We start from the raw sequence: 12835 nt of genomic DNA, 5'->3' as shown, positions 1-12835 counted from the left end.
ATAATCATTTACTAAAAATGCATGAACATCTCGGGAGTAGGCTACACACGCTGTGCACGTACCCTTAACAAATACCCGAAGACAGACACAGTTAAGACTAGATACAGTCAGTAATCAGTCAGTAACAAACTATCGTTAAACACACCTGCAGTTTTGTGGCAGTGTGGATAGTATCATCAAATTTAACAGTAGCCTATAGGCCTAGGCTGCTCATATTACGCTCCATAGCCCACTTCCCTCCACACCCAATTTAACTAACCCGCATAGAAAACACCTGTTCAGTTATGTATTTGGTCGGTTAATCGAAAAATATAAATATTCCATTATCCATATAAATAAGATTTACACAAAAATCCAATGATTAGATGTGATTTAATACATGCGGAGTTGTTTGAGGCACCAGGAAATCTATATGAGAAACATTTTCTGCGGCAATTCACACATCCACATCTTAGCTAAATAAGTTTCGGTAAATGGATTATGTTTCGTAAGCGAAAAATGAACCGCATATTCCATCTAGCTAAGAGAGACATGCATTCCAAAAATATCCCAAAAATTAAACAACAGTATAGAAATGTAGGTCAAAGGCAGCACCGTGGGTATTCTATTAAACATAATACATTGTAATAATAAAAGTACTAACAAACAGACTTACAATAAGAAAAAAAAGACTCCCCACTGTTACTGTAAATCTAAACCGAACATATGCTACCAACCTATTTATAGGGAAATAGCCAGCACAATACTGAAAGTTCAGTAGTACTGAAATATACGAGTTTAGCCGTGAGCGTAGGCTACATACAATCAAAGCCATTCTATTTTTGTGATCCAACTCCAGCTTTAGTCTTTATACTGACAAAAATGTGAATCTTTCAGTCTGTTCCCAAGTCTTAGTTTTACCCATATCCAGTGCTCTTTCTGACAAACATTGCCAGTTTCTAATACAACTACAGTTGGGGAAAAAAAGTTCTTAAAGTGTGGCACACTGTGAACAGAATGTGAATATCTGACAAAGGTTAACCAAGAGAAGGCTGCTGACGAATTCAAACCCTCAAGGTCACACAAAAATAAAATGGAAAGGAACCATGCTAGGGTAGCTCTTTTTCAGCATGGCAACAAGGGCAACACAAGAGTGGAGGTCATTTACCTTTTTAAATGTTGACTTGGATTAAGACCCAGAGTGATTATGTTTTCTTGTAGTGGCATTAGTTTACTCATTTAATCCACCTTCAATGGATTAAGTCAAGCATTGTAAGTGAATACTGAATTTGTCAATGTTTTTTGGTCAAACTCATATAACCACATCAACACAATAATTTGTGGCATTTATATAAATGCAGTGGCTTCAATTGAACTGTATGGTATCTTTACACTAATTTGACATTTTATCTTGAAGCATAGTCCTTTATCATGTTCTAACATTAACTAAAATACTTAAAGGTCCCATGACATGCTGTTTTTGTATGCTTTTATATAAGCCTTAGTGGTCCCCTAAAACTGTATCTTAAGTCTGTTTCCCAAAATTCAGCTTTGGTGAAGAATTACAGCCACTACGAGTAGTCCCACAATGAGCTTTCCTTAGGACATGCCATTTCTGTGTCTGTAGCTTTAAATGCTATGAGGAGAGAGGTGGGGCTAACTGCCATGCTTCGGTCGTTTGCAAGCCATGATGTCTCTCGAGGAAAAAAAAATATCGCGCTCGCACGGTTGTAGCTCATTTTCTCATTGGCGGGCCAAATTCTCTGGGCGGGCAAAGCAGAGAAAGGGGAGGTAACCTTTCCCCTTATGACGACATAAATGGAACATTTCAGATTGGGCCATCTGAGCTTTCATGTCCTCCAAGGCGGAGCAGGATACCCAGGGCTTGGTTTACACCTATTGCAATTTCTAGCCACTGGGGGACCATAGGCAGGCTAAGGAAACTAATATTAATGTTAAAAAACCTCATACAGTGACATTTTCATGCCATGGGACCTTTAAATCCAATTACTATTCAGTGTACACAGAATACAAAATGTAAAAAATGTTACTTTTTCAGAAGCATTCTTTTTTTCCACAGAAACGTATTGGAAGAAATTAGAGCAAAATAATAACACATTTCCAGGTGAAGGATTCCAAGTGTTACAAGGGAGTTACAGAGACGTATTCATCTACCTATAACAAACTGTACAAAAATAGGCATGTACATTGTAGACATTTTCTGGAAAGCTCTGAAATACTCAAAGCATTGGGGTAGTCACTGTTTACATCATAGCAGTATGTATTCCCCTATTCATTAAAAATAAGAAATAAAAAAACTGTGATTAAACTTTAAATGTAAACACATCAGTCATCCTGAAAAAGCCTCCCCTTTAACGCAGTATAAAAGATTGAAACAGTAAATGCTATTTTGTGTACAGTCCAGTTTTCTACATGGGTTGCTTAACAGTTCGAGAAAGTTTTAATGTACGCAACACAATAACACCAATTCTACATCTGTTTATTCCATTTTCTATCTTGCCTTAACTGCTATTTTACTCTGTCTTGAACAGGCTTACAGAATGGTGAAAGTGTCCTTAGACATGCATAGTTGCAACTGAGTCTCAACTTTCTCTACTTCCCAGATGCTAACTTTTTTGGACTGATGTACATAGACTCACACTCTGTTCACCTGTTCTCAGCCACAGGCCAACAGTAACTCTGCACTTTGTATTTCTGTCACTCTCTCGCTCTTTTGTATCCCTTTTACACAGCCACACACACAACTGCACACACACACTGTAACCCCCTCAAAACTGCACCCCCTCAAAACCCCTCACCCCCTCAGTTGTATGTGTGTGTTGTGCAATGTCATGCAGGCTGGAGCAAGTTTGGGGAGGGGGGGGGGGTGTATTGGGGGAGGGGGGGTACTATGTGTCTGTCAGTGGAATGAGCAAGGCTGAGGACTACTCTTCCCTGGTGGTGGTGGTGGTGGTGGGGGGGGGGGGACATAGTCTGGGTGGTTCTTTCTCCCCACCCTTAAACTTCACCCTGCCCCTCCGATCCAACAGAAAGTGCACCAAGGAGGTGACCCCTGGAGAGGTGATTTCACTTCCAGGTGGCGGCTGTGGGTCTTAGACCGGCGCCGCCCTTTGTGCCCTTGGACCCCAGGGATTGACCGGAGCGACTCCGCAGGTCCCGCTCCGCGTTCTCGCTCATCGCCTGCTCCTCATCATACCTGGAGGGTAGACAACGAGGGATGAGAGACAGTCCCGAGAGGAGGAACAAAAGTAGGGGAGTAAAAAGGGATTGGAAAGCAAGGGAGAGAAGAATGAATTTTAGACCGTCTTTCTATGCAGTTCTGCCCTTCTGCTCATATAGATTTGCCATGTAAACAAAACAAGCTTTGTAAAGACCACAACCCCTCCTGGGCACAGGGAACTGGCCCCCATCCCCAAACACAAACTCCATTCGTGTGACCAAAAAACGGTTCACCTCCATTGCTGTGTCCAAGTCCCTTCGATAGCTCAGTTGGTAGAGCGGAGGACTGTAGAATACCAAGTCAGATATCCTTAGGTCGCTGGTTCAAATCTGGCTCGAAGGAAATTATTTTGGCAAAGTATTGCAACCTGCTGTCAAGTACTACACAGTTAGCTGTGTGAATGAATGATGAGATATTAAATATTTGGAGCACACTGAAATGTTTCAACATATCGAATATAAGATAAAGTAGCTTTCCTGTATTTACTGTAGTGTAAATTAATTAATTTTCCTCAAACACATACTCACATTTGAACTTAAGTCAATGTTTCCAAATTCAATTCTGCAATTTGATATTTTGAATCAAAATCAAACCATAAATGACACAGAACTGGCCATTTTAACACTTTCACATTACTATTAAGCAGTGGCTAAAAGAAGTTCCTTCGAGCCGGATTTGAACCAGCGACCTAAGGATTTCTCACTTTCCCACTACAGTCCTCCGCTCTACCAACTGAGCTATCGAAGGGAACTAGCTTCAGTGTGAGTTATTTGAGGGTTAATGGATATAGACGTTACGACTGTAGCTTGGCTATTGGCTAATACCCTGCCCTCGATCTGAAGCCTGCACTGCCACTGGAGCTGCCAAGAGGCTCACTGTGCAGTGATAGGAGGAAGCACATGTCACTCACAGGACTTGATAGTTGCCCAGGGCCTCTCGAGGTGGGCTGCGGTTCCAGCGGCAGTCAGGAATGTCCCCGTTAGGAGTGACAATGTTGAGTGTGTCATTAATGAGGTTGTACTTCAGGATACGGTCGTTGGCTGTGCTAGAGGTCAGTGACGGGGAGGCATTTACCTGGAGGAGAGGGGGCACAGGGTACACAATCACAAACATTGTTCATGCAGACAGTGAGTATGTGCTCCGATTGATTAAAAAGATTACAAATATTTACACACATTGCCCTCTTTATTTTAGCACACAGGCATGCGCGTGCACACACACACACACACAAGTCAGGACAAACATTAGCCCTTAAACACACAGACTCTTTTATAGAAACTTATGTCTGTAGGGGAGCAGACTTTACTGTGGAGCCCAAGCAGAAATTAGTTTAATTTCCTCTCCACTCCCATAGGGAGATTTTTATCTAGCAGGAAATGTTAGTACTACATAGCCAATGTGTTACTGGCTGTGGGTTGGACACAGGCATGTACACATACATGCGGGGACACGCACACACACGTGCACGCGCACACACAAATACAGCAAATAAAACCACACCATTGAGAAAATCAACAAACACCAGACAAGTGGCTATAGTAAGCTTGCAAGACACAAAACACACACATAATTTAGCGTGAACGAGCTTCTGAGCGTCTGGCCTCCAGAGACATGCCTGCCATGGCAGAGAATATGACACTGTCGCTTCCCAGCTGTTATTATCCGTTACACATTAACCACAGCTTGACATCGGCACGCAGTCCACACTGTCTCCAAGTACCAGACAAGCTTCCAGCCCAAAACAGCTGAGGCCCGGAAGACAAACCACTTCTACTCTGAAGCAAACAAGCTCCAAACAAATATTCAAGGGTAACTTTATGAGACATTTCCAAGAAATCTTTAAACAAAGTTTTGCAAAGAAAGATTATGAGGCATTTCTGACCCCGTAGCCCAAATAAATAGGCTATTTGGGGGGCATTTTCATCTTGTTCTGTTTCGAATAGCACATGGAAGAACGTCAGTGCCTTCCAGCACTGTGCCTCAACCAAAATAGATCTGTGTCAGTGAGCCGAAATAGCTGGGACTCGTTTCACAAACCGAGGAAATCATCTAGATAGAAGGGATGACTTACAGCATTCTGTTTGAACCGTAAACACAATATTCTAGTTCTACAGATGTAGTTGATAATAATTTTACTGTATTGGTAGTGTGTCGTCCCTATGGGCCCTCCTTCACACTAGAAGCCTACTTCACATCTCAAAATGGCATACTGCCATCCTTTATCGTGTGTCTAACAAAGATTTAGTATGCCTGGTTACATGGTACATCTGATACAGCAGGACGAAAATGCTGGAATGACAGACATACTACATCCGGTTGCATATCACAGTGTGCAACTCAGCGAGTCACAATCCTCTGCACAGGGCATGGGGACGCCATCTCAGATGGCGGCACGATAGCAGACCGACACAAACCCGTCTGTGTCGACTGAAGGCACAACGATATGACAAAAGAGTATGTTTGTTTCAAAAAGGTCACGATTCAGACTTACTGCCTTCGACAGTATGGACTATGTAGCATCAGATGCCTACTAAAATAGTGCAGACTCAAAGTATGTACAGATTTGGGCTCTAAAACGGACATGGTTTAATTTGTCATAGTCAGAGCCGTGGTCCTGACTAAAACTGTAAATTTGGATGGTAAGTTTAATTTGTCATAGTAGATTCAAAGTGATCTGGTATTTAGGTATGGGGTACTTTAGGGCAATTGGCTCAAAATCCTGTTTTACATCCAACCATCCTGCATATGATGGAAAAAACAAGTGTAAAACGTAAGTAAATTATGTATATAGTGTAACTATATAACTTTGTGACGTATAAAAAAGCAAAACCAAAGACCGCCATTGGTCCTGAACAAAGTGGGTGTGGACCGTTTTCACCTGTACACACATCACCTTGACCCTTGACCTTTGACTTGTGTCAGTAGCTCCTCCCCAGTGCTTCTGAGCAGGCAGAAAAGAAGCCACAGGTATAAAACGTGTGTTTCAGTTCTACCATCCACCCTGTCCCAAAAACACCGTGGCAACGTTACAGTGGTCTGTCATCTGTACTTCTAAAGGCACACATTAGACTATCCCACAGACACACAAACACACATAATGAGAAGACAAGAAGAGGGTTCCAAATGGCGAGAATGATACGGGAACACACGTTTGGTTTCACAGGGCTAATAGGCAATGTTTAAAGACAAATGCTTTAAAGCATAGCAGGAGCAGGAATTCGAGTGAATCATTTTCATAGAGGTAGTGCAGATTGCTGGAGGAACGTGTGGGTCTATAAATGTGCTTGTGAGTTTCTTGTTGTATGTATTTATGGTATGTATGTGTGTTTATACATGTTTGTTTGTGTTGTTTTGCCAGTCTCTCACCTCAATCAGCCAAGGCTTGAGCTTATCGTCAATGATGATGTCATACCCATAACACTCAAAGCAATGTTTGTCATTGTTCATCACAGGCTGCAAAGACACACACACACACAGAGAGAGAAGGGAGGGGGGAAAGAGACCGAGACAAAGAGAGAGGGAGATAAGTCACCACTCCAGCGTCTGCTAAATAACAAAAAATGACTCAATGTATACCCCTTTAAGAAACTCAGTCAGTTTCTTATTTGAAAAAAAAGAAAGAAGGGAAGTGCGTCGATGGATATAGAGCAGGGCTCTACACAGCTGAACATTGCAGGTGCTATATCGGAGGACTTGTTTATTTTTAGTGTTTCTGCACGAGCGCGCGCGATTGTGTGAGAGTGAACAGACACGCAAGAAAGAGCGAGACAAACTAGTGTGTTGGACTAAACCTAATTTTCCTGGCACATGCTTGTGTCTTGTTAGGCCTGAGAGTGTGTGTGTGTGTGTGTGTAAGGTGTTTTACTAACAGCGACTGCCTTTAGGGACTGAACCATGATCCAGTGGATCTGGTCGAACAGTCGGCTGGTGACGTCCTTCCCTCTGGTGCTCTCCAGGTACAATCGTAGATTACTCACTGTCCATTTACCGCCATGAACATGGTTATAGTCATCCTGAAATAGATACACAGTGTATATATATATACTACAATTCACATGAAATGCAGTGTATGCAAACAATATATGCAAGGATTTGAATTATCACATACAGCACTGAAACATTACTAATTAAATTACTTATCTTCAACTTACTGTTCTTGTCTGGAACAGTCAATCATGAGCAAACTCATCTCAACCCTCTCACACAAACACTAAATATTTAAATGTTTTGGGATTTCATACTGTAGTCAGAGTCTGATGAGTACAGTGTATTTGATCAAATAGGCATGTCTATAATCTTTTAATACTTTCCTAATTTGTTTTATAATAATATTTTTATATATCCAATCATGAGAAGTAAACTAAATCAGTATACACCAAGTATTGACATTGACAATATAATATTTCTTACATATAACATACAGTACATGAAACCTCGTAACACTATCCTTAAGTAGCACATGGCTCGGACAGCCCCCCCCACTCACCCCGTGTTTCTGGATGGCCACGTTGGTCAGGTGCACAAACATGTTGTCCAGTTCGCTGGTGCTGGGGGTGTACTTGACGGTGCAGAACCGACAAAAGCCCAGTTTGTACCTGGAGCACACAGCCAAGACACACATCAGGTCTGGAGATAGGAGCCAGACAATTGACACACTTCCTCTTCAATTCATGCTCAAAAACATGATTTCAAACAGGATTTCAAACATGCATTCAATGCATACTCTATTTAATAATGTCGTAATCAAGTATAACTAGGTGTAAGGTATTTATGGGGGTCCCTGGGGCTAGTATTGAGGGACAATGGTGTTTGTGTTCCATTCCAGAAAGGTTGTCCCTTAATCTTTTCTCTACCGAGGAGTATAGACAGTGTGCGAATTACGGGGGGGTTTGGGGGGGGTCTGACTCCCCTAATTAAGACTTGGACCCCCCCAAAAGAGTTAAAAACAACAGGTCGTGGGGGTCGATACATTTATATATCGTTCTTACCTGTAATCGTAAATATACAATATTTACCATATTCATTCAATAACAGGTTGGCGGATACACAGAAATGTTGACTTTATGGCAGGGAATACCACTCACATAAACACAGCGCGCCAGTGTGCAATACAGAAGCTGGTTGAATCACCTCAGTGTAGCTACCGCATAGTGAGAAAGTGCAAGAAAGGTAAGTTGGCTAGCTAATACCCCCAAAAATTACTAATATAATCTATAATATTTTTGTCACAATTGTATTTTAAATGGCAATTAGCTAGAGAATATTCACAAGAATGTTAATGATAGAAGCATGCGCCTGCGCTGTACTGGGTTCCCTTAGCCCTGGAGAAGAAGTTGACCCCCCCCGATTGTCATTGTATAATTCGCACACTGAGTATAGAACTGGATTGATAAGTAGGTCAATCTATTCCTAGACAAGCTCCTTGAATGTGGGAAGTGAAAAAAGGCAGTAGGAGGGAACAACTTCCTTGAGTTGAATGCGACCTGTCGCAAGTGAAAGAGTCGTGCCAGAGAAATGGAATATGGCCCATTTGTAGAAAAACCTTAAAAGCAAACTCACATGTAACACTTGAGGGGCCGGTAGGTGGTCACCAGTACGTAGAGACGCAGGTCAAACTTCTTGCCTCCAATCAATAGTGGGTTGTCGATGTACAAGGAGATGACATAGGCCTCCTTGCCACTAGAGGCCGCCACAAACCTAAGAAATAAAACACTAAAACATAGGAGTCTAGGCACATGAACTTGCAATGTCAGTCTCTGACTAAATCTGCAAAAGGATTCTCCACAAAAGGACTGGAGACATTCTTGACCTAGGTGGAATGCTTATGATGCTTGCTTTAAGGCATTTGGTTTTAGTTAAACCTTGGGGATTAGGATTAGGGCAAGGTGCAGTGATGATATTTTAAAAGGCCTTGTAGAATTTAGAGGACCAAATTTTATTTTTGAAAGCTCTTTTTACAAGCAATATGACAAAGGGCTTCACATACGCCCATAGAATTGCACCTAAACCGACCTAAACCCTCCGAGAAGACAAGGAAAAACTCTCAGGACAATTTGAGAAAGAATTTGGGAGGAGCAGTTAAGTGAGGGATCCACTCCTCCAGAGACGCTTGGCGAAACAGAGGGGTGCAGACCACAGGATCATCTAATGTTTATGCTATAGTTTCCACACTGTGTTTTCGGTGGGTAGGATGGAAACTTTTAATCCCTTTCATAGACCACCAGTGGGGTAACATGGTAACACTTAATTTACAGGGATTTTCATAGGCATTCGTAAGATATTCATGAAACCATTCACCAGCAGTGAGGCGTACAGTATCGCTCACAAAAACATTTTTATGATGTATTTTATCGGTCTGTGTCCAATCTCCTGCCACACCCAAGTCAGGTGTGTGTGTAGCCATGCATGCTAATGTGTGCTCACAACTGCATGTTTGTGTTGAAGGGCAGAGAACTGCGACCGAAAGTAAAAAGTGCGTCTGCGATTCAGTGTAACAAACAAATAAATGGCTTTTAATGTGTGCAGAATAAATGTGTCATGGGGTCGTTATGAATTTTACCGGTGAGGGGTGTCATATGGGTGTCATGTACGCTTATGGAGAAACCCCCATCTAGTCTTTCTGCTCTGTGGATGATGTCATGTCGCACGATGCAAATACATGCAAAGGCTAACCTTTGATGGTAGTCATCTACCAATGGTGTTTACCAGTGCAACTTGAGGTGTGGCAGTGTCACAGTCAGAAGTAAAGATATCAGTGTGTTTGCGTAGCAACCTGTGTGCCAGTTTGTCTGCTTGTGTGTGTGTTGAGGGCGGGACACGTGTCAGTGGTGTCAACTGCTTCTTAATCCCACATTCATGTGAGGAGAGAGGGGGTTCTTAACCCTTCATAGATCTACATGATGTGAGGAGTATTGTGAAAAAGAAGAAGATTGAATAAACGAAACTGAATAAAGTTAAGGTGTTGAGGTGTTGTGAACAGGCTGTTTTTTGGTTCCATTTCTGTGTTTCTCTAGCTGCTTCTCCCTTTCTTGATAAGCCTCCTTTCCTTTTGCACTTCTCTCCTAACTGCTGAGACACACTGAGCCACAATCTTTGCTTTCTGCTTACTACATACTTACCTTCTCTACTATATGATATCACAGATTTATATATATATATGTTCCCATTCTTGACTTATTCAGGAGGGGACATTTGTTTAGTACAATAATAGCTGGATGCAGCTGTATTCATATTTCCTTAGCCGTTAGCAAATCAATTAGCCTGCGTTGTTGCGAATGACACACACAACCTGCGTGACCCACAGGTTGTGGCCAACATTGAGTGAGTGAGTTGTCATGGTGATGACAGTATTATAGCTCCTGATTGGACCTTTGGACTGGACACGGAAAATAGAAACCAAATGAACAAAAAGATGTGCCGGTTAAAATGGAAACTTTCCATCAAAATGAATTAATTCCATAATAATATATCGGTTATAGGTCCGGGTCCGGATAGGGAACCGCCTGGGTCCGGACCCGGAACGCGGTCCGCCAATTAGTGACCCCTGCTATAGCACTAGAGAGGTTTCCCTTATAGAGATAGTTTGTCATTCTAACCTATATAAGCGAGGGACTTCCCAAACCGATCGCCACGCCCCAAAAACGAGGCCAGGATCAACAGTGTTAAAGTTGCACATAACCATAAGGAGGGTGTTCATTTTGCTCATTTTACTGGGTGTCCTGTACATGTACACAAGTGAATGTTGATACGGTGTATACGTGTCTGCGCGTCAGCACTTACGTGGAAGTGCGGCTGTCTCTGGACCACTTCTTGATCTGTGACAGCTTGTTGATGAGGAAGATGCCCTTCCCCTGGGCCTTCCCACAAGGCTTCATGATCCACGTGCTCAACGGACTCTTCCGGAACTCCTCCACAAACAGATTGTAATCGGACGGGAGCATGAACGTCACAGGCACAAAATCTGTAAACGGGGGGGAGGGGATGTAGAATTACGAATCCATGCAAATAAAGAGGATGTCTGTCATATACGACACCTTAAAGTCTGCCTTTGTATACATGCTAGCACCCAACTCCCACCTAAATAGATGTGTTTCCCATTCTCGTCCTTCTCAGCCAGAGGACTGCCCTCTTTCTCCAGCTCCTTCCTATAACGTTTGATGTTCTTGATCATCAGGTCCTTCCTGGTCAGTTCATAGTGGTTGGGGAAGTGGTTGACCATCTGGTCATCCGACAGGCGGTAACCAGTGTCCACGCTGAACACGTTCCGTATGGTCTGGATGCTCATCCTGGACAGGGTTCAAACGTGGTTTGCCTGAACACGGTTGTCCTGGGGTTTTGTTAACTGGAATTAACATATTTTATCCCGAATCGAAAGCCTAACTAAGACCCTACCCTTGAGTGTGGTAAATCTGACAGCAAAAGTACCTAATTCAAGGTGGGTTTGGGGAGTAGGGTAGCTATGAAGGCTATACATTTATGTTTTATTTTCACAAAACTTAAAGGAGTCGCAATGATGGTGATGGAGATTTGGACGATTCTGGTCAGACAGAGAAACCAACATAACGCCATACTTCCTGTATGATTTGGGGCTTGGAGTACAAATCAGCCAAGGGGCCCATATACCCTAGCGGCGCCCCTGGTGATGAGCATATAAAAACATTGATTCTCACTAACGTATTATATATATATTATAGTTTTGATAATATTATGTTACTGTATACATATTATAAGTAATAGCCAATGTTTATACCAGTGTTGATGTATATACTCCAGATGTGGGCACACACTAACACACAAGTCTGCCTGACTGAATGAATAACGGTATTACTCTAAAATAAAGCTATAACGACAGCTTACCAGTAAAAGTTCCACTCCTCGCTTTCTGTGACCTGTATCCATCCTCTCTTCTCAAAGTTGTTGATGAGCACAGATTTCTCAATGTCAGTCACCCATTTTACCTTACCAGCCATGATACCTCCTAGGGTGGAGTTGATAGAAACACAAAAGCATGCACACGCAAATATTACTGTTTACAATAGTCCATGCATTAGGGGTATCATATCCAGCCAACATTTTTGCATGGCTGTACAGTTTGCCGGTGAACTAGAGCTGCGTTGGGTTAAGGTAAACCATAGACTGGTTTTTGAGTAGTCATTGACCACAATGTAGCTATCTCATAGTGCGAATGAATATTTCACCAAAAAAAAAAATATATTATGATACTGGGAAATTCCACTGCAGGATAGCTAGGCTTTCTAGGATGGCTAACACTAAAGAGCTAGCTAGCTACCTGCAAATTGATCTTGAGAAACAACCGGTCATCAACATCTGATGTGTGGATCCACCCTGCTACAACTGCAAAACCTGAAGATGATCGAGTCACGGCAAAGTGACGCTTTGACGAAAAGGTGTTCCGTAAATGCTCCCTAAAGAATGCGAAAATCCTCTGTATGAGCACCATCTATGTTTTTGGTCAAAATCAGGTTTGCATTGTTGTTAGCGTAGCTCATGCAGTTATATTGATCTACCGAGTCATCTGGAAGATGAGACCGATTTGTACTCTTCCGGGTGAATAACCTAGCAACCGGGGACGCATCAAAGATGTGGGCTTTCTCA

General features: G+C 42.3%; 1 protein-coding gene and 1 non-coding gene across 2 annotated transcripts; both read right to left on the bottom strand.

Annotated features, from left to right (window-relative positions):
- Window positions 1–369: 369 nt before the first annotated feature.
- Window positions 370–12554, bottom strand: ttll1 (tubulin tyrosine ligase-like family, member 1). Its single transcript, XM_067254378.1, has 10 exons — window positions 12510–12554; window positions 12077–12197; window positions 11297–11505; window positions 11000–11180; window positions 8780–8917; window positions 7707–7815; window positions 7090–7233; window positions 6587–6673; window positions 4131–4294; window positions 370–3196 (listed from the first exon to the last, which is right to left on the bottom strand). The coding sequence occupies exons 2-10, from the start codon at window positions 12187–12189 to the stop codon at window positions 3067–3069; spliced, it is 1275 nt and encodes a 424-aa protein (XP_067110479.1). The 5' UTR covers window positions 12190–12197; window positions 12510–12554; the 3' UTR covers window positions 370–3066.
- Window positions 3881–3967, bottom strand: trnay-gua (transfer RNA tyrosine (anticodon GUA)). The gene is given in 2 exon segments: window positions 3881–3916; window positions 3931–3967. It is a non-coding gene; the product is annotated as a tRNA-Tyr (tRNA).
- Window positions 12555–12835: the final 281 nt, after the last annotated feature.

The sequence above is a fragment of the Osmerus mordax genome, chromosome 17, assembly GCF_038355195.1.
Source record: "Osmerus mordax isolate fOsmMor3 chromosome 17, fOsmMor3.pri, whole genome shotgun sequence".
NCBI lineage: Eukaryota > Metazoa > Chordata > Actinopteri > Osmeriformes > Osmeridae > Osmerus > Osmerus mordax.
Note: the sequence above shows the minus strand (reverse complement) of the source record. Positions and strands in the feature narration are given on the sequence as shown.